This window comes from Festucalex cinctus, chromosome 6 (genome assembly GCF_051991245.1).
Source record: "Festucalex cinctus isolate MCC-2025b chromosome 6, RoL_Fcin_1.0, whole genome shotgun sequence".
NCBI lineage: Eukaryota > Metazoa > Chordata > Actinopteri > Syngnathiformes > Syngnathidae > Festucalex > Festucalex cinctus.
In genome coordinates, this window is record NC_135416.1 from 11,366,602 (window position 1) to 11,393,254 (window position 26,653).

The window sequence follows — 26,653 nt, forward strand, 5'->3', positions numbered from 1 at the left end:
TAACGACACCACCTAGTATTTTCTGTGACCTCCATGAGTTGTTATGGATAGCAACTTGTCTGCTAGGCCTGGAATTAACAAATTGTCTTTTTCTCGGGGTCTGCTTATTTGTGCTAAATTGACTTTAATAAATTTAATTAAATACAACTTTTTGTGGATACTAATTAACAAATCTTGTTTGCAATCAATGGCCCACATTTGTGGGAGTATTTTCTAGTATAGTATCAAAAAGAAAATCTTAATTCTGATAGGAAACTAAAGGTGTTCTCACAAACTGTTGCGGTGTACTCGTTTATGCTGAGCACTGTATACGTATAGTATTGTTGAAAAAAATGGATCGTAGGCGCTACATCCCTGCCATATCCCTGTAGGCATGTATGGAGGACCAAAAGTGCCAAAATTAAATAAATTAATACACCATTAAATCCAGAGGCGTGCACCATATTTTTCAGTCTATAAGTCGCTCCAGAGTTTAAGTCACACCAGTCAATGCAATGTTTGCAGAAAAAAAAGAAAAAAAAAACAACATTTAAATCCAGAGTATAAGTCACATTTATGAGTGGAAATTTGTTTTACAAAAAACAAGACCAAGAACAGTAGAGCTGAGATTCGCCTTCAAATTTCCCGTTCCCAAACCGTGGGTGCGATCGGAAATACGCTCTGAGTGCGCACTGTTTCAACTCTTGACCCTTCAGAAACTGAGAGCATTGTTGAAATGTGCCATTTTGGATATTCACATGGCCCCAAAAAAGGAGTGCCAAAGCCTCAATTTGTCAGGCAGCACAAGGAAAGAAAACAGCTCATCAACTGCTGGTTCTGGTTGCATTCGAATTCTTCTAACTACGAACACTTTTTGTTGTTGTTGTTGTTTTATGTTTAAAATGGCTTACCTTAACTACGTACAATCCTGTGTCACATAGATAATAGAAAATAGAATACTGGTTGATTTAGTGCACCTTTTGCTGCTGTAAATAGTAAATTGTTGTCTTGACTGCGTGCTAGTGATAATTATGTCACACATTAGTTGCCATGACGACTACTTCATCTTCGTCTTATATTTCTTCTTCTTTCATTTCTACTTTCTTTTGGCAGTTGCCACTTTTGGTGCAACCAACCGCTCATGCATGACTTCTTCCATATCTTCTTCCATTTCCTCTTCTACTGTTCTGCCGCTTGGCAGATTATTTTGGTGCATTACCACCAGCGGAATGAAAGAGGTAGTAATGCACAGAATGTCAATATGATTTGGGAATGGGGATTTTGTGTGGCAGTCCAAGCTCTTATTTTAATATACAACAAGTCACGCCTGAGTATAAGTCGCAGGACCAGCCAATCTATGAAAAAAAAATGTGATTTATAGTTTGAAAAATATGGTACATTTCATAATGGAGTATGTGCACATGGCTATGTATTGGCTCTGCCTCTAATAATGTGCAACTTCAATCCTGCTTCACTTTCTTCCATGAGTCATTCACCCTCAGGTTAGTATGAATATATTTTATTTTATTTTTTTTAATCCCAAAATCCATTTGGTTCTGCCAGGGATCTTAATGCATGAATTTCAGTTCAACCTACATTTTACAAGCTGCTCCATACAGACACATTCAACATGCAGACATTAAGCAGACACATTTTTTCCAATGCTGTTTTATTGTGTGAATTGAGTATGTTTGGGATGTAAAAGGGATAAATACATAAATATGTAAATGATGCCTGCGCAGCAGCACACTTGTCTTTTTATATTCATATTAAACCTGAGAATCTGAGTTCATATCCAATAATACAAGATCATTTTGAGCAGTTTTATTCCGGGTCACTGTGTCAGTGTGAAGTGGAGTCCTTTCATGGTCTTCTTGGTCATATTCATCACGCTCACTGATGCAGTGCGTTCAGTTGATTAGCGATAGCCAAGGCTGGCCAGACCCTTCGCTAATCTCAATTGACGTGATTCCAATACTTTCGGCTTGAAAACAATTATTCATTATGATTTAGAAGCTGGGAATTAGATTGTAGGTTAATTTGGGATGTCAAGCTCATTCATTTTAGTGTGCTTTCTCTAACTATAATTATATATCTTTTGTTTCTGTTACCGCTGCAGAAAGAAAAATCAAAACACATTTTCAACCTGCTTGCTGACTCATGAGCTAAATCTGTTACATTAGCTGATCAATTAGAGTATACTCTGTGCAGATGACGATGCAAAACAAAAGTAAATCCCTTGTGGGCTTCATTTGCTGTCAGTCAACGTAGCCGCAAACTGAAAACAGAAACTAACAATGACAAAACGAAATCCAATTTTCCCAATAAAAATGCCCGGCAAACATATCAGGATAACAATGTTATCTCTTTCCGAGTTCGGTGAGGCGTAGCAGCAAGCAGAATTGTTTGAAATGAAGTAGTTTATTTAGCATATATACAAAAGTTTGCCTATCCACACATCAAGCATGCAGTGACACAAAGCTGGACACGGACACGTCACCTTGGGACTTTTTCAAGGCTGCAAATGTAATGCACACTAAGTAAAGCTCCATTCATTCAAAAAAAAAAAAAAAAAAAATCAATCAATTATGAAACAACATTTCTAGCAATTCGGCTTTTGGATATACAGTATGCATTATATATTGGGTATGTATGTGTATGTGTTTGACAAACTCAATTGATTTTCAATCCAACTGATTTTGTTTTATTTTTTTTTTAATCAGCAAGGCTCACTGCATATGTGCATGTTTGCCAATTTAGCAAACAATTCAAGCCAAGCTTGGCGGGCAGGCACAGCTGAAGGAATGTCTGGAAGATGCGCCTGGCCGAGTGACAATTTGGTGGCAGGAAGTCAATCTGAACCTTACGCATACTCAGACCACATCTAACACCAGCACAGGATAGACAGCTGTTCGACTACAAAGTATTTCATTCATAATTATGTAAACAGCAGGCATAAAACCCTCTTAATTGTTGTTTTATATTTTTGACATCATTCCACTGGGTATCAGCGCTGATGTGCTTCCACCATGTCGAGACGCTAGCACCGCAATTAACAGCCATTTACACTGAAGAAAGATTAGAGTCTCTTCTTTCATCAGGAAAAAAAAAATATATATATATATATATATTTGTATCTGTTTCTGTATTGCAGCAATTAGCATTAGAATAATTCTAAGTTTCAACAATATTCTCATTCCTGGTGAAAACACTGACAAAAAGAGCCTGTTGCAACATGGCCCTGGCTGAGGAAAAAAATAAAAAATAAAAAATAAATTCTGACTGATCTCTTATACTCTTCTGCCACCTACTGGCCGTTTTTACCATTGCTTTGATCCACCTCTTCATGTCAGAAGCTGCATCAAAGCCTTCTGTATGCTCTTCCATAAAAAAAAAAAAAACGCATAGAAAAACATGTAAACACATTTTTGGGAGTGAAGGTCAAAGGGAATGAAAGGAGCGGGTTTGATAATTGAAGTCGGTTGTGGCTTCACAGCTGTGCCTCACACAGATCCACCAGCCTGTGCTCATTTTTTGATTTACCAACATCAGGTCTAACCAGCCTCCACGCAGAATTCTGCCACGCACCGGACACGAACATTTCCGTCCCCTATTATCTCATCCACAAAAATGTGCACTTCTAGCCATGTTATAATCATTGTTATTGTCATGAAAAAGGGCCTTCAAAGAAATATTTTTGTCGTCATCTTTGATGAAAACAACTGGTATTAGTCAACTTTGTGGCGCAAATGTTGTATTGTGACTAAAAGAAGTCATTTGCACAAAAGCATGACTAATTCATCCTAGCGAGATCCCCCAATCGTGGAACTGATTGATCCAGCTCTGTATAGGTCACATAATTTTGTGTTTTAGAAACATTTATTGATGGACCGCCTGTCTGGCAGCATCCTTCATCGCCTCCACAGAGTAGCTTTGCAAGTGTCCATTAGGAAAAGCTTCTAATTGTCAATGGCAGAGAAGAGAACAACACATTTCGATATTGTCTTTTGGGGTCGTGTGCTTCTCTGCGGCTTCGTGGACGGGATCATGTGTCTTTCTATGCGCGCTTGCCGCCGTGCGTGCGCAGACCACTCTCCCGTTAATTACCGGTGGCTACTCGTGACCTCCATTAACATCTTCAGCGTCACTTAGCTTGTAGCCGGTTAAGCCAGTAAATCCATCAGGAAAACCAAATGACTGTGCATAAGCAGCACAGCCTTATTTTATACCTGTGTGTGTCTTTGTGTGCATAAAGACAAAACGCGGCGTCGTTAGAAATGGAAATGAGCGACTCCCCGGCTCCCTAAACTCATTGTCTATCAGACATTAGGTAATTGTCTCCCTCTGCAAGCGCTTTCATTAGAAAAAGTCACACTTTGAGCGTTTTCATTCAACGACTCTTTAGATCGCCATGGAAATGATGGTCCAAATCGCACAGATCATTCTTCCCTCTGCCTCTTTTCTTAAGCACTATTCTTTTCTTCCTGCCCTATTTCCTCAATTGTTAATGCTGTTTTAGGCTCGATGCTTCTCTTTTCATTTTCCAACTGCTCATCTTTGCTGCTCTCTTTTTCTTTATATATATATACTGTATATATCTGCCAGACAGTCTCTCTCAGAGGGCTTTTTAAATGTCTCATCATCTGCCTCTCTAACTCATTTTACATCTTTATCATCTGTCAGCATGTGCTGGCGACCGCAATGTGATATACGTGCATTCATCATTTTCATTGGCAACATTTAACCATGCCTTAGCACAGGTAATGCTGTTATTTGCAGCCTGTTATTACAATAATTGTGTACAGTTTGTAATTCACTGTAATTAGTAGAAGTGTATTGTGTTCACACTTATGTCTTACACCCCTAACTGTATTGAGTAAATAAATGAGTGTGGACGTTGTGTCTATTATATGAACAGTGTTTTGTGTGGGGGTAAAAAAAAAAAAAAATCAAATGCAGTATATCCATGGCATTATAGTCGTTCATTTTTTTTTTATGATAACTATAATTCTATTTTGAATGAAATCCGTTCATTGGCAGGGAAAATGTTGGTCTTTGCTTGAGGTTATTTACTGCAACCAATGAATCACAACTGCATTGAAGTTATGATTAAATACTGTAAAGTATAGCACTTTTGTCTATTGTATGTCGGCTATCATTGCGGAGGGCCTGTCTTCAAGCCTGCCTGCTGTACTCCAAAATCATTTTTCACTCCCCTCTTCCTCATATTTGTCCTTTTTTTTTCACCTAAGAAACTCAGGGCGTTGTTTAGCAAACCGTCAGGCTTCCTTAAGCCTGATAACGATCCCGATCATGTTTCAGGTGTGTTAGTGGAGAGAAACATGGAAAACAGGCTGCATAGGGGCTCTCGAGGACCGAACTTGGAGACCCCTGCTTTACATACTTGGCCAATAAATCTGATTCTGAGATATGCTGCAGTTTATCCATGACCCGAATTAATGAGGATAAATCATATAGAAAATGGATGATAATGTTGAACTTCAGTAATTTTGTCTTTGAATGTTAATCATTTGTTTCCATCAGGAAATCCATACATAAATTTTAATTTCAACACAAACTATTTAATATGAATTAGCTGGTTAGTTTGGCCTTTCTTGTCTTTTTACTGCTCAACCATCCAAACCATTTTGCTCATTCTATTCCTCTTGAGCGTCACCCCAACTCATTTCTTAATCTTCCTCGCAGACCTTTTGAAGGGTGCGCTTGTCTCACCAGCAAGTGTAAATCAGCGTCTGTGGCGCCAGCTTGTCACTTATATTTTTTGACCGGTCTTCTTTGGGGACTTGTTGAGGTTAAGAAACAGCTCCACCATTAGTGTTGTCTCGAAGTGGTTCCGTTGTCTGTAATTGTCATTAGAATATGTGATGAGTGAGAGTGTGCTGTTTTTTCTATTTAGTCTACCTTCAACTCAAATGTCAATTCCACTATTAGCAACCCAGTTTCCAAATGCTCACAGTTCCTCCCTTATTTGAATGTGATAAACTACTGGAGTGCTTTAGGAATCTGAGTCACAGCCAAAGTTATTTTGCCTTCTTTTTAAACTTTCTTAAAAAAAAACTGTACAGCCATCAATTTGAATATTATATAAGTGCTGTGATAGTGTTTATTTATTTAAATCATCTCCTCTTTTTTTTTTTTTCCTCACCAGATTGCCTGCGCAGTCTTTGCTGCCCTGCTCCATTTCTTCTTCTTGGCAGCCTTCACCTGGATGTTCCTGGAAGGGGTGCAGCTATACATCATGCTGGTGGAGGTGTTTGAGAGCGAACACTCCCGGACTAAGTACTTCTACCTGGCAGGATATGGCGTGCCTGCTGTCATAGTGGCCGTCTCCGCAGCAGTGGACTACAGGAGCTACGGCACCGACCGAGTGTAAGCGATATGGGGGGGGTGAAGGAGGGATGGGATGGAGGGAGTGTGCCTGCTGTCGTTTTGGCTGTGGCACTGGACTCTGCGAGCGCTTGAGAAGTGTCACTACAGAGAGGCTGAGATAGGGAAAAAGCAGTGAAGGATGGCGGAATAGGGGCAGAGAGAAGTGAGACTGCCTACAGGAGCACAACAATGTGAGAATATTGAAAGGGTGTGAATACGAAAGCTTGGCCTCTTTGTGTGCAGCAGATTTATTCCCGAGAGGGAGACGTACATGACGACATATGAATGCATGCTTGACTGAGCCGCAGACTGAATCCAAGAGACAAGGCAGCCAACACCTCATTCGTACGAAGCATATGCATGCCCCATGCGCAAGAGTCAATCTCATGAAAGTTTCAACATGTATGACCTATGCCTGGGGAATGAGGTCACCAGTTTATTCAGAGATGCTCGTGCACTCACTGGCCACAACATTACATAAGCCTGCATAATAACATTTTAAAGCTTATTTAGTGACAACAACAAAATATCAGGATGAAAAATATTAGTATGATTGTTCCTGGTAAATGGCACTTTATTTATATAGCGCTTTTCCATCTTACAACGCCCTCAAAGTACTTCACATTCAACTACTCATGACACAGCATCAGGTTCAGTATCTTGCTCAAGAAGACTTTGACATGGTCACAATGGCATGGGATCAAACCCACAACCTCTGGGTTGTGAGACAACTACTCTACCATTGGGCCACACTACCACCATGATATTGTTGAGTTATACGCGACTAAAATTACAGCCCAATAACTAACAATGCTCCCGCCATTCATAAATGCATGAAAGAATAGATATAGGGCTGCTTAATTCAACTATTTTGTGGAAATCCACAGATACACAGTAAATTATGTAGAGTAAATTTGACTATTTAGAGTGGGACCAAATAGATTCAGTTTTAGAGTAAACTAAGATTTACACTAGGAAGAGAGTAAAAGAAAGAATACAAAAAAATAAAAGGCACTCAAGGGTTGAGGAACGAACTCACAATCTTCAGCTTGGAAGGCTGCCACACTACCACCTGAGCTCTGCCCCTCTTACTGTTTGCTTATCTCCAAAGACTGTTTTTGGTCTCTTAGAGAGGAAGAGTCCATGCAATCATGGAATCAGCTGCAGCTGACACGAGCGATATACTAACAGAAAGCAGGAGCTGCATGTCTCAGGGAGTAGATCGGCTGACTCCCAAGCTGAAAGTCGTGAATTCGTTCCTCCACACTTGAGTTGCTTTTATTTTTTATTTTTTCCAAATCTTTATTTTCACTCTCTTCCAAGTTTAAATATCACTCTATAACTGAGTCTATTTGGTCCCACTCTAAATAGAGTAAAATTTACTCGACAGAATTTCCTGTTTACCATGTAACTATATCATAGGATGTGAGAGATTCAGGAATTATACTCGAACACTCTGATTGGACACAATAACCAAGTAAAAACAGTAAAAGATGACAGTGTTTTCAAAACTTTACCCTGTTCAACACAAATAATTGTGATACTGACACCAGGTCAGTAGTTGCCATGTCACTTTATAAAGATCCACTGTGCCATACAAATAGTCTGAGTTTGAGTATGTGAGTATGTTTTGCAATGGAAAAATTGGTCTAAAACGGCCCTTACAGATTTAGACCAAGTGTTGGTATTTTTGTTGTGCGCCGTTGTGACCATGAATGACATATTCCCTTTCAATGTGGAGCATGGGAAACACACTGATAGTCCTTGACATCGCAGAAAAATGAACTGAGGTATGACTGGATGATATATATAAAGTTAGCTAGGAAGGTCACAGATCTAAGAAGTTGGTCTTGGAGACCTCCAACTATGTAGCTTGTGTGTCCGTGCGCTATTGGCTATCATCAGACTGTATTGGTGTACCTAATGTTGTGGCTTCATTTTAGGCAACAAACAAAAGCTCAAACTTGAATATACTTGATTTTGATTGGATAGTTAAGACATGATTTGAAAATGCACCACACATATTTGATGCACTGGGAAATATAAGGACTGTGCATGAATGTTGCATTTTTCAAACTTTAGACGTTTATGTTAAACATTTAAAATCTATTGCCCGGGTGCCTTATAAATAAGTGCTTCCATGCAGGCAGTGAACAATGACAGCACATTATCAAGCTGTTAAATGATTCACATTTTCACTCTGCTGCTCCGGATACCGTTTGTAAAAGTTCAGCTTTCCACGAGGTGCGCATCACTCTGTGGAAGTTGGGCAAGTGGGAAAGGCTTGAATTTGATGTTGAAGATGCACCGATGCCACTTAGTTCAATATTTCATCTTTGGATAATCAATAAAAGATAAATCTGCATGCCGGGCTCCAGCTGAATGTTCACACGGTGTACTTTTGTGGGCCAGCTGACAGAAATCTTTTTAGACAATTAGATTTGTTGCACAGTAAAAAAGACAAAATTACTACAATAGACTTCAGAGTGTTGTCACAAACCAGCAAGTTTCAAAAACATGTTTTAATTATAATATTAGATTTGAAGCTATCAATTCATCACAAGGCCTCCATTCACATGAGCATCAAACCAAGCGATTCATCTTCCAAATCAAACTTGGCCTGAGCCCAAAATAGTCTTTTTTTTTTCTCACAAATTAAAATACCTTGACAGTGTCAATAACAACAAACAGCAGCTATCATATCAATTGAAGATTATTTCATCCAAATAAAATGGGAAAATTTGTTTAATTGAAGTGCATAAAAAAGTGCTTCATATAATTCACTGGACATGTCATTTGGTACAACTAACTATTAAAAAATGTGTGAAGTTCAGAACTGGGCGATATGCCCAAAAACTGAAATCTCAATATGATATAAATACATATGTATATTTTTATTTTAATAAATTTTAATCTAAAAAAGAAAACAAAAAAATGTATTTATTAAAGGTTCATTTGTTTTAAAATAATTCCGATGCAAAATGTTCAGACAATAATAATAATAATAATAATAATAATAATAATAATAATAATAATAATAATAATAATAATAATAATAATAATAATAATAATTCTAAATCAGTTTTAACATAAACTTAACATTCATAGTTTGTGCTTAAATGTTACAATTAAGTAGTTGTATTGTAAACGTGTTGTAAACAACCCATCCAGCATTCCGCCACTTGGGCAAAAACTCACAATAACATTTGGATGTAACAAAACATAAGAACAACAGCTTTTAATAATCCAGAAGACAAAAATTTGACTTCACAATTTAGCACATTTTCAACAATTCGATTTTTAAAATGATGATTAATTGAATTAATTTGATTTATTGCCCAGTCATAGTACAGTTTTTATTAATTATTATTTTTTTAATTATATTTATTATATATATTTATTTATTAATATTTCAAACCTTTAAGTAAGTAAATGTGATCAAACAAAGGCCTGTATGACAAAATGTAAGTGACAAATATATCACATTGTTAATACAGTACCTTTGCAATGTGTTGGATTGTTGCAATGTGTAGATATGCCGAACTTTGTGGCCAGTTAGTGTAATGTTTCACCTAAACAACCTGTGTCCCTCCATGACTGATTGGATATTAAATCCAGCTAATGGTAATGGCACCATTTGTAGAAGCAAAACATGAGTTATGCGACTCATTTATCAACCACCGCCTTGGAAATGGCACCACTTCTTGTCTTTTTGAACAAAAATATGATACAACGCCCCCTATTGCGCCCCAAATCTCGCTCATGTCTCATAATGAAGGTGGGGAGCGATGACTTGACGCAGGAGGCCATGGTGGAAGATACAGTGGCACAGTGCGGGGCCCCCGTAATGGAGGAGCGCTCTAATGTGGTGGAAATTGAAAGATTAATAATTCAAAAGCAGCTGGCCGTGAATCACTCGGCCATTTTGCTCCTGTGAAACTTTTTCAGCGCGGGGGTGTAACCCCCCGAGTGGAAGGTGCGCTTTTTCATCCCTTGCATGCTGCAAATGAGGAAAGTTTAGGTGTAGCAATATATGCATACATGCGGTGACTTTAGTTTGAGAACCACTGATCTGGCTCGCCAGAACTGAAAGAGTTTTCCTTTGGTACCTTGAAGTTTTATGGAAATGAGTTTTTGTGTAATTATGCAAAGTGTGTATTTGTGTTGCATGTATTACCCTCTGTTCTTCATAGTACTCTCAACCCCACACTCTATAAATAGTCTTCCAGTCTTATTCACATGAATACATCATGTTATATGTTTCATCACCCCATCATGTGCCCATGGGGGAGAGTAAAGTTGTATTAATGACAGGTGATCATCGCTCGCCATCTCACCTTCAGTGTTCTGATGTATGATTGAGCCATGTGCTTCCTGTCTTTCACTCCATCGTTCCCGTATTTCTCCCAATTCCATTTGTCCTCCACCTCTGTCGTGATGCATTTGAAAGTCATGTAAATAACTTGTTCCCCTTCCCCTCCGGAGCGCGCGCGAGTGCACGTGTGTGATGCATAAGCTGTCATCTGCTAGTAAATCTTTGCCAGCCAGCATCCCTCGGAGACATGTTTTAATCCCCCTGCATCTTTCCTCTCTCTTTAGGTGCTGGCTGCGACTGGATACATACTTTATCTGGAGCTTTATAGGCCCTGCTACACTCATCATAATGGTGAGATACACGCGCGCACACGCATGCATGCTCACTCTCAGCGCACTTGGCTTGGCTTGCCGTATTCTTTGTGCAACTTAAGTGGAAGTGTTGCCAAATCTCCTCCTTGGTGTGAAAATGTATCATTTAAAATCTCCTTACTTGTGGATTAACGCTCATATTTTAGTTGAGTTAACTCATTCACTGCCATTGACGGAAAAAGACGTCAAATGATACATTTTTGGGCTGGCAGTGAATGTGTTAAAAAATGAAAATATTTCGAATAGTTTCAGTTTATAGTCATTTTTGGCAGCTGCTTAACTCATTCACTGAAAGTCCAGTTAAAATGGATTTTTGACGTGTATAGCCGTCAATGGCAGTGAATGAGTTAATCTTCAGTTCAGCCTTTATGTCAGTCACTAACAGTGAGATAAAAGATAAAGCGAATCCAAACAAAATAAAAATAAGAAAAACAAAGTTGATCATTTGCATATTGTGACATCACAACCTGTCATAGTACAGTAACATATACTGCATCTGATGGACATGTCAAGTATTAAGTGAGCTGACTGCTTTCAAACTTGGCCTAACATTTGGAGCGAACGGGATTGCTTCTGTGAAAATGGCTGGGAGTGAATGAGTTAAATTAACTAAATTGCTTTTTTTTAATTTTAGTTCTAGTTTTTTTGTTAGTTTTAGTTAACTAAAATAACATTGGTACAATATCTTACAATAAGGCTCACATCTGCACTGATAACTGATATATGGTATCACCTATCCCTAAAAATGATATATTGTTGCCAAACTAATAACCTGATGTTCATGTGACATAGCTACCAATCTTTATATGGCGTTCACTCTTCGTCCTCGGTGCATGTTCAAAAGCAACTGGATTTTGAAAAACACTGGGAAAAAGAACTTGTTTTAACATAGCCCTGGTTGATGTCTTATACTCTGCTGCAATCTGTTGGCCTTTTTTGGTTATAACTACCATTGCTTTAAGCGACCTCTTCAGGTCAGAAGCTGCATCAAAGCCGTCTGTGTGCTCTTGCATAGAAAAAAAACCAAAAACGTATACATACGTATAAATAGGTTTTTGGTAGGGAAGGTCAAAACATTAAAAAACGTATTTATACGTTTTTGGGTTTGAATGAGTTCATAGCATACAAGTCCCCAAGCCGTACAAGACTTTTTTTAAATGCTGAAATAGCTTACTATTGTTTAGGAAAGAAATTAAAACCATTCAAATAAACCGCTCTGGGAAACGAAAGCCGCTGCAACAAATGTCACTCTGCTACTTCTGGTATCACACAGGAAGTTGAGCCCAGAATTGTTTCTCCATCAGAGTACTCAGGAATAAGGTTGGCGATCTTTCCTTTTTGACCGCGGTCATCTGTGATGACCTTTAGATCCCCCGCGGCCCTCAACAGGATAAGCTGTTGACAATAGATGGATGGTAGTAATGTGTCTCTGCTGGGTCCAGTAATTGTACACTTCACTGAAGAAGCTTTATCAATCTTCATATCTTGAGCTGCACGCGGTTCTACCATTTACTGTACAAGAGCCTGCGAGCACAAACATTTGAAAACTTCAGTTTCTTTAATAAAGTGCCAGCAATGTAACAAGGGGAACACGCGTGGATATTAGTGTCCCTTCATAATCTGTTCTAAGAGGAAGCGCTCGTCTGGTACTTTGACTTGAACACAGAGCTGGAAATAGAGTTGGAGCTTTTGTCAGACGCGGATAAAATACACAATCCGCACACAACCGGATTGGTAGCAGTGGGACATGTTCCCAATTAAATGAATGCCAGAATGCACACTGCTGTGCTCTGTGCTTGTCTGAAAGTCGGCCTGCTGTTGCTGCCTTCTATCGCTGATCTGACCAAGATTATGAGAGGGGGCAGTGTAGTGTGCAGACTTTACACCCACCGCTAACCAGACAGCCTCGGAGATGTAGCACAAAACGTCTTTATTAAAACACCAACGGCAACTGTGATACTTGGATATGTCCTCCAACAGTGATCCTGAATGGATATAATGACTACAGGATGTTCTTTGCCTTCACTACATGAAGTCACCAAACTTGTTACTGTTGTCCCGTATCCTGCTTGAGAATGAATTGTGTGTTTGAGTAAGGACAAAGGAAGTAACTACTATCTGTCTGTGTGTTTCAGCTCAATGTAATCTTCCTCGGCATTGCTCTCTATAAGATGTTCCACCATACAGCCATCCTCAAACCGGATTCTGGTTGTCTGGACAACATCAAGTGAGTGTACATTCGGTCCAGGCTAACTGCTGACGGTGCACGCTCATGTGCATAAAGATAAGAAACATCAATACTATCTTTTAGAATGTGAGATAACAAAGCTGAGACATTTGAAGTGTAAAATGCACGGACCAGCACCCAGCTTTTACTTTTATAGAGAAAGTGAGAAAAGCTGTCCTTGCTCTATCCTGGAATCCATCTACCAGTCGCTTTAAAGCCCATCAACACATTATGTATTGTCTGCTTGATCCATAAAAATGGACGTTTTGAAGCAATTGGCTTCACTTGGGCAACATCTAAACTTGTTGCCCAGCAACACCATGGAGACAAAAAAAAAAAAAAAAAGAAAATTGCTGGTTTTGCAACACCTTGCGAATCGAAGTATGTTTTTCTAACTCCACCCGTTAGCCACCAATTTAGGTGCACATACAGGACTGTTTCAAAAAATTAGAATTTTGTGATAAAGGCCTTTATTTTCTGTAATGCAATTAAATAAGCAAAAATGTCATACATTCTGGATTCATTACAAAACAACTGAAATATTGCAAGCCTTTTCATTATTTTAATATTGCTGACTGGCATTTTTTTTTTACTTGGTCTGAGGAAATATTTCAACATTTTGAGATAGGATATTAGAGTTTTCTTAAGCTGTAAGCCATAATCAGCAATATTAAAAAATAATAAAAGTCTTGCAATATTTCAGTTGATTTGTAATGAATCCAGAATGTTTGGCATTTTTGTTTGTTTAATTGCAATACAGAAAATAATGGACTTTATCACAATATTCAAATTTTCTGAGACAGTCCTCTACACTATTTTTTCCATTTATTTTAAAGGAGTGATTGGTAACAAAAAATGCTTGCAATATCTCATATCGCAAAACTGTTTAAAAGTGAAGACAATTAGCAAGGAGCAAGACGTCAACACGCATGATTTGTGTTCATGGGCCACGTAAAATGATGTCGCGGTCCCTATCTGGTCCGCCGGCCTTGAGTTTGACACCTGTGATTTAAACTTCAGTACCGTATTTGGTACGTTAATTAGTTTAAAATGGACTGCAACCTGCAATATTTACTATAATATTGATTTTTAAAATAAAATAAGATATATATCGAAATGCAGTGGAAGTTTCACATATTTGCAGATTTTTATTTTTATTTTTTATCATATTTTATTTTATTTTTTTGTTTTGGAGCATGATAGATAGATATACTAGATATACTAGACACAAACAATCCTGGAAAATGTCCAAAATAAAAATTCTGTGGCGTAAACTACATTGCGTATTAGCTGCAAACACTCCATTTAAACTTGAACAACTTTTCTGTATATTATCTTCTATATCTGTTAGTTTATTTCCTTATCATAGTATATCATGTGTGAATAGTTTTGTTAATAATCAAGATCTGTGTGCTTTTTTTGTGGTCAGTGAGTTTAAACATGTTTATAATTGTGCAATACAAAACAAAACATTATGCTGAATAGCTGTGTTAGCTCCATGAGTGAGTTTTAAATGTCAACAAAATTCATAGGGTACCAAATAATCATCCAGTCAGTCAACCACTAATATTATTTTTTTAAAGCCACTTATTCTGGTACGAGCATTTCATCATCTTCCGGCTACGAATCTAATGATAGATATATATTTTCTCTCTCTCGAAATATGCATTTCAAAAAACATACCAAAGACTCCACCATCCCCCACATTGTTTTGTTTTTGCTCTGAGCTGCATTTGACCTGTTTGCATGTGTGTGTTCAGCTAAGCGATCTGCATTCTGGCTCCACATTCACTGTGCAAACCCAAAGGGAGATACGTCTGAACGTGTAACTGTTTCTTCCAATCTAACACCCATTGTCTTTCTTTAATTCAGCATGTTTGCATGAAACACATCTCATTTTTTTTGTCTGACATCATCTCGAGAGGCCTCTTATTGAAAGTCACATCATTATTGTCTGCATATGACCCTCTGAGAACATTACTTGAAAATATGACTTCATTTCCAATGAGCGCCGCGTCTCTTCTGTCTGCTTCTGCTAACTAATCACGACTGTGTTATTCTCTCATTCCACCGACGCGCCAGACAAAAGGCTTGAGTCTAATTTGAACAATATGCCGCAGCTCGGTGGCGGGTTGCCCTGTCGACGTGCGGCGCACAATGTTTAAAGTCAATCACGAGATGGTCTGATCATTTGTTGTTCCTTATAAACACCGCTGCCGCCGTGCCGTCTCCTTTAGCGGCAGCGCTGGGAAGCATTTCAGAAATTAAGGAGAAACCACATGATCTTCCCTTCAGTGCCTTTCAAGGGGGGCGATCAAAAGGACCGAGGATAGATTAAAATCAAAGAGCACTTTCAAGAAAAACGACGCTTTTGGATCTTTCCCCCCACCATTTTTTTTTTTATGACGTTCTCTCTTTCTCTGAATATGCTGAAGGTTGAATAGATTGTAATCTAGTTGGCTTTATTAGTCATGTCTCATTTCCTCGTTAATCATAATTGTGCCCTTTTTTGTCTCATTCCTTTTTTGTTTTCTTTGTCTGTTTAATTTCAAGAGATCATACGTTGTCTTTGGTAAGGCCGTCCTCCAATCAAGATGCCCCGGCATCTCCCTGCAGACATTTTGATTGGTTTCCCTGTCGTTTTATTTGTCTGTAGAAGCAGCTTCCCTTCCTTAATAGACCCAGTCGTGTCTACTCATCTCCCTGGAATATGAATTACTTGAATGTGTGTGACATTTGTGAGCTGTTTCTTTGACCCATATAACTTGCCCAATGTGCTGTTGAAATGTTACAATGGTTAGATGTGAGCGAGGGGAAGCAGCTGAGAGGCTGACTTAAGGGAGCACCAACGGGGGGAAGAGAGGGGGCACAGAAGGAAGGAAAAGAGGGATGAGTGTGCGCCTTTATTGGAGAGGGTCGGCAGACGGGCTTTATTGGCGCTTATGTCTCGGCTGAATGGTGCCACGGAGGGCAACATCAAATCAATCACCTCAGTCGCACTCACTTACTCGCCTCTTTTCTTTCTCCTCCTTCCTCCTGACTCCTCTAATATCTCGCTAATATCCTTTCCTATATCCCCCTCCTCATGTGTCTCGATCCCTTCCGCGAGAGGTGATCGCTGCCCAGTCAGCCAATCGCATTAGAGGCCGTTATTGAAGTTGAAGCGGACCAGAAACTGTGACCTTTTGTGGGGAAATGCCGCTTTTTGATGGCTGTAAAGTCCGCCAACCTACCGCCCACCGAATCCTCACACTGGGCGGACGCATGCCGGGACGAACGTGCTGTTATGTGACCCACACTTTTTGACACAATCACAGATTACGTTCACATGCAGTCAACGAGAGCTGTCAAAATGAATCGACTGACAAGTAATCGATTATCAAATTAATCGATAACTGTTTTAATAAAATTGTCCGAATCCTTTGATTTCCGCAGATCAACAGTAATTGTTTACTGATTTCTGTAGAGAAGACTGATTATCTTCTGTGTTTAATCAAAATAAGACAGTTGCAAACATCTGTTTTTACTTTGGAAAACAATGACCAAACTCGTAACATACTACAACATAAATCCACCTTTTTTTAAATCACTATATGGATACGAAATATGAAATGAACACCAATCACTGGTTAATAAACAGTAACCAGGGTGGAAAAATACTGTTGTAATACACTTTAATGCAAAATTAAAATGAATCTGATTAGGAGATTAATCATTGCTAAAAATATTCAATCATGACAGCACTACAGTCAACAATAATACTTTCAAAAAATATTGGCAATATTATAATAATATAAAACCACAAATGTTACCCCTTTTCTAACCCCAATATTTGGTCTTATAACGTGTATCGGGGTACCTCCGTTCAACGGAACTTTGGTTTGTGTTCTGCGCAGGCTCTCTACGCAAGGAATCTTCGTCTGAACTACTTGTTTGTGCGGCGGCCATCTTACGTTGCCGCTCGTTAAACGAGCCTAACTTGAATACACTGATCTCCGCAGCATTTTCACATTATTACAGCGAAAAAGCCACATTGTGCAATAAACACTCGATGACGTCGGGCCAAAACCTCGCAAGTCACAATTTGCCAAATTTAATATTTTTTCAAAATTCTATTGGTCAGGCCACATGTGGGTGTTATTTTTACAAATTATTGACGAATCTAAAGCGTTGAAAATGGCTTGTTCTTTTTTTGTTGATTCAAAATTAACAGCTGAAAAAAAATCGTTTTTTTTGGGGGGGGGGGTCTCCTGAAAAGCAACAATTTGGCGGTACAACGTTTTGCCACGACGACTGCGATACATACGTGTTTATAAGTCCATGTATTTGGCACGCAAGCCATCGGAAATACACAAGCAGAGATAAACAAAAATGGTGAAACATAGCAATCCAGGACAGAACCACATTTTTGTGGCAGAGAGGAAACTGACTACGTTATTAACGTGCTGAGTGACAGGAATATAATATATTTTATTGACCGAGACACTTAAAAGTGAAAATGACGACTATTTGCGACTACTTTCGACTATGTATCTATATGTCGACTACTTTTGACTATTTATCCATATGTCGCATTTTAGCTCAGAATATGTGTTTTTTAAACTGTTCGACAAAGTTTGCCAAGTTTGAAGTAAGACTATTTAAAGCAAAAATCTCACACAAGTCCGTCTTGTATGAAAAGTGAACCGAGAGAGTCCCAATTTTCAAAATTACCATGTCAATACTGAACATTTGCATAGTAGAATACAGTAGAGTGGAATTTTACAGCAGGCTAAGCACACCAAACTGCAAAGTAACATTTGGCTCTGTAAGAATGCGGCAACCTTGTGAGCTGAAAAGTAAAAGGAAATCTGTACCGTTCAGAAAATAAATATAGCGTGAGCTTTCCCAGGCTGGCCTCCATATGTCTGCATAAGAAGGAAAAAAATGAACAGGAGGATGTAAGAAGGGATAGAGCTAAATTTGGATCAGGCCATTTTAAGCTTAAAAGTAAAAAGATAAATAAATATGTACCGCATGCAAAGTAAAATGAAGACCACATTAAAACGTGTCCTCTCTGTTGTTGTTTTTTTGGTAAATAATGTTCAATTGATAAGACTGCTGGAATACGGTTTATATAATAAAAGACAGCATGGTGAAAATGTGGTTCGCACAAAAGTTAGCTCGGATATGTCCCAGGAATCTGATGACGAAGCACGGTATAGAAAATAGATTGAATAAAGATTTAGTTGAACTTGAACTTGAAAACGTCTATAAGATTTGATCCCATCAAAGACTTAAGGATTTAGGAAAAAAAATCTTCTCGATAGCGCTGCTATCAGCGAGGTCACGGCCTCTCCTACCTTTTCTCCACGTCTGCGGTGTTTGATGCCTCCTGTTCGAGTTTGAAACTCTTAAGGAACACCTCCCTTGGTTTTCTCCATCCAACTTTGTCAGGGATTTAGGTGAACCCTCCCTCACCCCTTTCTCATCCTTTATGGTAGCACATGCAGCACAGTAGGCTGAAGAGCATTTCTGATCGAGGGCAAGAGATAAGGTTAGCGTAGCGCTAACCGAAAAGGACTCTGTCCGTAATAGGTGTCCATTATCCATGGCTTCGACTGACCTTTATATCTGACACATTAGGAGAATAATCATTCTTTTCAAAGATTGTAGTTTGTTGAGTGCAACACAACTGGAAAAGCTTTTCTCACAGATCTTCCCTTCCCTGCAGGTCTTGGGTGATCGGGGCCATAGCCCTGCTGTGTCTGTTGGGCCTCACCTGGGCTTTTGGTCTCATGTACATCAACGAAAGCACCGTCATCATGGCTTACCTTTTCACCATCTTCAACTCACTGCAGGGAATGTTCATCTTCATCTTCCACTGCATTCTCCAGAAGAAGGTAAGTTTTTTGGATATGCTGCATATTTTTCCAATAAATATTGGTAGAATTGAAAATTTTACTCCTGCATTTAACTTCTACTGTATAATGCAAATTCATCAATAGTTTATATCGATAGAATTACCTTGTACAACGTTTACGGTATAAATAGCATGGATTAACTAGACTAAGTGCAATTTCTGGAGAAATTGTGTGGGAATGCTGGAAAGCTGAATGCTAAGATTTGAATGCATGTGGAATATTTATGAAGTAAATTGAGAGATAAATTATGAAGTTATGACCTCCTGGACGATGCACTTTACCAACTGTGCCACCAAGACACCTGGTAATGATGAGAAGTTATATTTAATGGAAGTGGGCGTGGAAAGTAATACTGAGAAAGGTTCAATGTCTATCCCATTGAAAATGAATGGGGAAAAGTTGATATTACAAGTTAAATTGTGCAAATACTGCAAGTAATTTGGAATCAGATGATATATACCCCAGGAGGCGTGAAATTTTTAAGCTAGTTGAAATTTGAACAGTGTAATTTGGAAGTATTATTTGGGAGTTATTACACGGCAAAAAAGTGTGGGGAATAAAAAGCAGAATAACATGTAGGAATGCTTCAGCATGATTGTGATTGTATATCTTTTATTTATATGAGATAAGCAAGAAAACTTCTCACGTAGTCACAATGTCCTGACTAACCCCTTACAGATATATTAGGTTGGGGTGACCTTATGTCTATGTATATGCTCGCTAATTTATTCCATCCACAAGGTCACCTGGCTAAACTTAAAATTGCCATCAGAATCTCAGCATCTCAGTACATAGAACAATAAATAGTCTCTGATTTCTGTAGTCCACCATGAAAGCAGACTGATTATGTTTGTGCAGCCATTCATTCTCTGAACCGCTTTTCCTTTTTCGGGTCACGTGTTCTGGAGCTTATTGATTATGTTTGTGTTTTTCAAAATAAGTCATTTGCAAACATCTGCTTTTACTTTGGAAATCAATAAAAACATTTTAAACCAAACCCGTAATTTAATCATGATTAACTCATTGGCTCCCATTAACGTGTAAATATGTTTTTTTAAAATGTTCTAAGTGTCCCAAAGACGTAATTATACGTTTTGTTGTTGTTGTTTTTTTATGCTAGAGCATACAGAAGGCTTTGATTCAGCCTCTCAACTGCAAAGAAAGGTTGCAGAAATGGTAGTTATTACACAAACGGCCAGCAGGTGGCAGCAGAGCAAAGGAGATCAACCAGGGCCATGTAGAAAAAAGCTCAATTACTTACAATTTTAAATAGATTTGTGAAAACTGATGAAACTTAGCTCTCTTCTAATGCTAATTGCTGCAAAACGGAAACAGATAGAAACATACTTTTTTTTCCCGATGAAAGAAGAGACTTTAATCTTTCTTTTGATAGGTTCCATGCTTTTATAGCCATAAAACACAATATTCTGTGGGCCTTGCAAAATCAGTCAAAATCAAGTAAAACAGCCGGGAGCGAACGGGACTGCTTCTGTGAAAATGGCTGGGAGTGAATGAGTTAAACATTAGCACATTTTCCTCACTGCCAATTTGAAATGATGTCCTTTTTTGAATGAAGGGATGAAAATTAAAAAATGTTGTTTTATCTGATTTATCGGTTAGTTGACACAATAATCAACTGATTATAATCAATTCTTAAAATAAACAGCTGCAGCCCTCATATACTGTTTATTTTTGTTCTTCCAAATTTGAATTACTGGCGTTTTCCAGGAGGAGACTACACATTCCATCATATTTCCACGGCCTCCCACACTTTGTCATTACCTGGGAGAATAGAAGAGGAGCAGGATATGGCGATAAATTTTTATCAAATACTCAATCCACGCTAATGTAGCGTCAGTCCCATAGAGGGTTTTGGGTTTTCCGTGTGTGTGAATGTGCGTGTGTGTGTCCGAGATCTACTTAAGGTATGCGTTAGGCCATCAGACCAGGTGTCTAGAGAAAAGTCCTTAGAACGATGCTGAGGTTTTCTTTGGCTGCAGCCCAACATGGTTTCTCCCAAGATGCACCGAGTGGCTCAGCACACAGCTGTTCAAACAGAGCGCGCGGCAAAACACGGCTGCCGATCCAACAAGCTTGTTAAAAAGCAATTACACTGCTATTTGTTCGAAGTTGATTAGGATCTAAATGCAGGTGTTTTGTGTGTACAAGTGCATCATATGACTCCTGGAGGAATATGACCATTACAAATGCAGTCATAAAGTTGGCTCTGTGTTAATGGGGAAAGTTAAAAGTTAATCCTCTAACGCCGACATTGTGGTGGAGTCGATGTTTGTTCAAGAAACCTCAGCAAGAAAAGCAGTTCACAGGGTAATATATCAAATTAAGCCAACCTTATTGGCCCATCGGAGCTGCGTGTAGACACAGGATGTGGCCGCAGTCCACTTCGGTCTGTATAGGTTTCTTGTCAGTGCGCCGCTAGGCACATTTGTCAACCAGTGTTCTACTAAATGTATCTTTTATTTGATGTCAAAACGTGAAAATAAAACAATGTGTTTGAAGAAAAGAAATAGACCACATGGCAGAGAGTCACATCAATGTTTGTTTAAATGCAAAGCCATAGTTGTTAATTCATCTTCAATCTTTCATACAAACTGTACATAATATTCGTAACTCCATGAGCAAAAAAATGTGTTTGGTCTTCTCTTGGATATAAGCAAACAGTAGGCGTGGCATAGCTCAGGTGGTAGAGTGGCAGTCTCCCAAGCTGAAGATTGTGAGTTTGTTCCTCAACCCTTGAGTGACTTTTATTTACTTATTTATTTTCCATTCTTTATTTTACTTTCTTTCAAGTCTAAATATTACTCTAAAACTGAGGGGTAGATTCACTAAGAATGCGCTGTGTCCGCTAATAGCGCGAAATATTGCACCACAATTGCACCCGCAGTCTGCGCCCAGTTAACCCACTTATTCACTAAGGATATTGCTCTAATCATATACTGGCGCAAACACGCCCACAAAACTGACAGCTTGGAGCAAATTTGCAACTGATTTACCACATATGCCAATGGATTTGCGCCAAGAACATGGTTGTTTTGTAACAGTTGCGAGAAAGATGACATTATCAATAAGCGAGGTTGGACCGAGAGGTGCAGAAGCGTTTTCCCCATTTAGCGCCATTAAGCTGTACAGAGCAGAAACAACAACGACGTCATTCATCCATAAAGTACAAATTATTGGTACGATAATTTATTAAAAATATATTTTCAGAGGTTGATGTATGCATACAGTATGCATCGGGCACGTAAAAATGATTGCAAATGCCTCAGGAAATTCTGTTTAATTAACGCTATCAAGCAATATAAAAAAAATTGGCATTGGTGTTGGCCGTTAGGCCGCATTCCACACCCTATGTTTTCCAACAAATTGACATTAGTAGTCCTAATATATATACATACTCTATCTTGTAAACAATTATAATTGGAGATAAACCCATGCACAACATAATTGTAATGAACGACGATTCCACTGGGAACGGTCGGCGGTGGCCCACCATATCCAGCAGATGAGTAATTTTGTTTGCCGTAGTGATTTAGTTGCAAAAGGACTACGTCAGCCTTTTGTTCATCGGAATAGCTTACTTGGCACGACTGACAGATGCTAACTTTTTCATTAATTAGCCTTTGGGGGCTCAAATGATTTTCTCAACAAATTCTAGAGTTAAAACAAAGGGCTAAATCTAGCAATTGTGATGATCTGTGTCAGTTTCCACCCAGATTTTTATCAACATTGTTTGTTTCCTTCAAAATCTATTCCTGCGACAATCTCTATCTGACCCGGTTTGTAGGTGCGTAAAGAGTACGGCAAGTGTCTGCGTACTCACTGCTGTAGCGGCAAAAGCGTGGAGACCTCCATCTCCTCCTCCAAGACCACCACCTCTCGGACACCCGGCCGCTACTCTACTGGCTCACAGGTGAGCTTACCTGCCTGCACACCTGGACGCTACAGCACAGCAGAATCTCAGGTGAGACAGCTGCACGCCGGCAGGGTTTTGGGCTATCACGTTTCACTTTCAACTGTCGATCCAATTTGGCGCATTGAACTCATTTTAGCTAAGTACATGCAACATTTTGGAGTTCATTTGGAGTTGAAAGTGGAGCTAGCCTCAGCCTTGACTCACAGCTGTGCCCATACAGTAGATGCTGGCAAACTGTTTTGAAGTGTAAATGGAATAGACGGGTGGTTATTTCCCCCCCCCCCCCAATCCATTATCCCTTTGCTGCTTGTTGTTATGCCTTTTTGGCTACCCTTTCAATGCTAATTGCCCATTTTTCTGAACATCACACCCTTTCATATTTGTTTTTTTTGCGCAAATTTGTTTTACCTTGACTCACCACTGTTTCTACCTTACTCTTCTTCCTCCCTCTCTCATCATGGTTTCTCCTTTTCTTTTTTTTTCCACACCACTTCTTCCTCTTCCCTTTTCCGTCTGGCTTCCCCCCCGTCTGTGCGTAGAGCCGAATCAGGCGGATGTGGAATGACACCGTGCGGAAACAGGAGTCTTCCTTCATCACGGGAGACATAAACAGCTCCGCCACGCTTAACAGAGGTAACGGTGGGATACCACACATTTGCATCCCCATCACTGTCAACGTATCCTCTTTATTGGTTGCACAAGGCTCAGCTATCAAAAGCTGTCATTTAGTGAAGTGGTAGCAGTCCATGCATCCCATAATGTGACACCTCAACAGTAGGGTGCATACTGTATCTGAGTATTTGATGAAACAGCAAGGACGCTTTTCGTTGAGCATAATAATTTGGAAAAACATCCCATCACAATTTATAAGTACATATTCTAGGAATGCATTCTAAAAATGGTTTATGTTTATATTAGGGGTGTCAAAATTTATGTGTTAATTTAAGTCTCTTTAACGCCACCAATTTTTTTTAATGTGCGCTTAATGACCGCCCCTTACTTGGAAAGCCTGTGCTGGCGGAATTCCTGTCGTAAATGCAGCAGACACGTCCACGTCAAAAATTAGCAGTAACACATTGAATAATAATGCATATATTTGCTGAGACTGGGGTCAAGTTGTATTTCATAATTTTAAAAATGTGCAGAATTTCACAAGTTACTTCGTGATAAAAATTAGATAGCTCTTAATATGACAAGAAAAATGCACTCAGCTATCCACGTCTAACAAATGCAACTATGCCATCTAGTGGCAGAAAAATGACCTCAACACAAATCAATATCACTCGTTTTTAATAGTACAGGACATCTTTTTAATTTTAACTCAATTTTATGAATTATTGTGAAATTATTGTATCAATGACTTAAAGATGCAGCCATATTTCTATTAGTTTAATATTTTTTTCCACTTTTATCTTAACAAGCGTATGAAAACTTAGAAACGAAATATTTTGTACATTTAATTGTACATTTAGAGCAGATATAGAATTAATCGTGAGTTAACGATGAAGTAGTGCATCGCCTGACACCCCTAGATTATATTACTTTTTTTTTTTTTTTTTGCTGCTTTCTAAAGATAATAATGCTAAAAATGTTTACATTCAAATTTTTATCATATACTGTGCACGTTGAATGCAATCAATTTCAGGCGTTGGTCGACTTTTAACTTGTTCATATTGCAAAACAGTTTTTTATCAGGAAATTAGGAATAATAGTCGGGTTTACGTGGAGCCTTGTAATCTGATTTGAATGAATCCAAATGGCCTCACGGAATGAAAATGAAACCCCTCAATTTGAATGAGAAGGCCAAATCCGACTTAAATTTCATTCACAGGTGAAATATAGCCACACTGTACCTCGTTAGTAGCTTCATTGGTCTCACCTGTTCCCTGGCCTATCATAGTTAACCCTTAAATGATCTGTTTCACTTTTACTGTATACATTATTTATATATTACTTGAACAAAACCAAAATGCTATCATCTCTTTCACTTTTGTTCAAAAGCTTTACATAAATACCTTTAAGGTTGCTCAAACTTGAATAACACTTTCTAACCACTTGTGGAATGCATAAGAACATTTCAGATAGGACACATTGTGGTCAACTTTGTGGAGGCAGATATTGTTGCTTCTCTTTTATTGAACCTCTGCGTCGTGCAAGTCGAGCCAATGAAGTGTCCAGTGCGAGCATGAAACAGATACGTCTAGTATAGTTCACTGCATTCAGTGATATCTATTGCCGCCCCTCCAGTGAAGGTCAAAGACGAAGGAAGAGGGTGTCATCCAAACAGTGAAATATACTCGCACTTGCGTTTGTTAGTCTCCAAGTTGAGGTGTGGCTCGCTTTTCCTCCGGGCCACTAATAAGCTGTTAGCATGACATATTGATGCTAAAGCAGACATGGAGTGTCACCGTCTGAATTATCACACACTTAGTGAAGGAAGTGTTCGGACCCACCACTTTCATACCCATCTACTCCTCGTTTTAGTTATGTACAGTATATATGGCACTATAAGGGGCGGCGAGTGTTTTTTTTTTTTTTTTTTTTTTTTAGCTGTTCATCCTTTGTGTCTGAGGCTGCCATAACATGCACTACTGAATACAGATTCAGTTAACTCATTCACTCCCAGCCATTTTCACTAAAGCAACCCCCTTCACTTCACTGTTTTACTGGATTTTGAGTGATTTTGCAAGGCACACAGAATATTGTGTTCTTTTGCTATACAGTGTTCCCTCGTTTTCCGCTGGGGTTAGGTTCCAAAAAATACCCGCAATAAATGAAATCCACGAAGTAGTTAGCTTTATGTTTTACAATTCTTATAAATGTTTGAAGGCTCTAAAATCCCCTACCACACAATTTAGACACTTTTCTCATTGAGGCATTTACATGTTCTCACATTTCTCTCTTGTTCAAACATTGATAATGTTCAAAACTTCATAAATTTTATAAAATGGGTATATTACTGCAAAAAAATATGCAAAATTGCACTTAAAAAAAAATCTGCGATACAGCGAGACCGCGAAAAGTGAACCGCGTTATAGCGAGGGAAGACTGTACTAACATGGAGACTACCAAAAGAAAGATTAGAGTCTCTTCTTTCATCGGGGAAAAAAAAAGTTTATTTGTATCTTTTTCCGTTTTGCAGCAAGTTTCATCATTATTCACAGATCTGTTTAGAATTGTGGGGAAACAGCCTGTTTTAACATGGCCCTGGTTAATCTATTATACTCTGCTGCCACCTGCTGGCTGTTAGCACCATTGCTTCACCCGATCTCTGCGGTTGAGAGGCTGCATCAAAGCCTTCTGTATGCTCTACTCTATCATAAGAAAACAAAAAAACAAAAAACAAAAACGTATAAATATGTCGTTGGGACACTTAAAACATTTAAACCAGAACATATTTATATGTTTTTGGGAGCAAATTAGTTGATTTCAACCCATATAGTAATATTTAATTATAGCAAAAGCTGATTCATCAAAACATTAGTTTCAGTTTGCACATACATTTCATTGTTTTTATTATTATACAGTTTACAG

At 38.7% G+C, this 26,653-nt stretch overlaps 1 protein-coding gene across 14 annotated transcripts in view; it reads left to right on the top strand.

The window, feature by feature from the left end:
• adgrl3.1 (adhesion G protein-coupled receptor L3.1) overlaps positions 1–26,653 on the top strand; it is a 191,157-nt gene that overhangs the window by 157,260 nt on the left and 7,244 nt on the right. For 9 of the 14 annotated variants that reach the window (XM_077523786.1, XM_077523789.1, XM_077523790.1 and 6 more), the window contains 6 exons: positions 6,149–6,369; positions 10,969–11,035; positions 13,191–13,282; positions 18,996–19,164; positions 22,991–23,167; positions 23,659–23,752. In XM_077523786.1, the coding sequence (XP_077379912.1) occupies positions 6,149–6,369; positions 10,969–11,035; positions 13,191–13,282; positions 18,996–19,164; positions 22,991–23,167; positions 23,659–23,752 (820 nt within the window). The remainder of the gene's footprint in view (positions 1–6,148; positions 6,370–10,968; positions 11,036–13,190; positions 13,283–18,995; positions 19,165–22,990; positions 23,168–23,658; positions 23,753–26,653) is intronic. The other 5 variants (XM_077523788.1, XM_077523792.1, XM_077523795.1 and 2 more) reach the window with 1 other exon arrangement.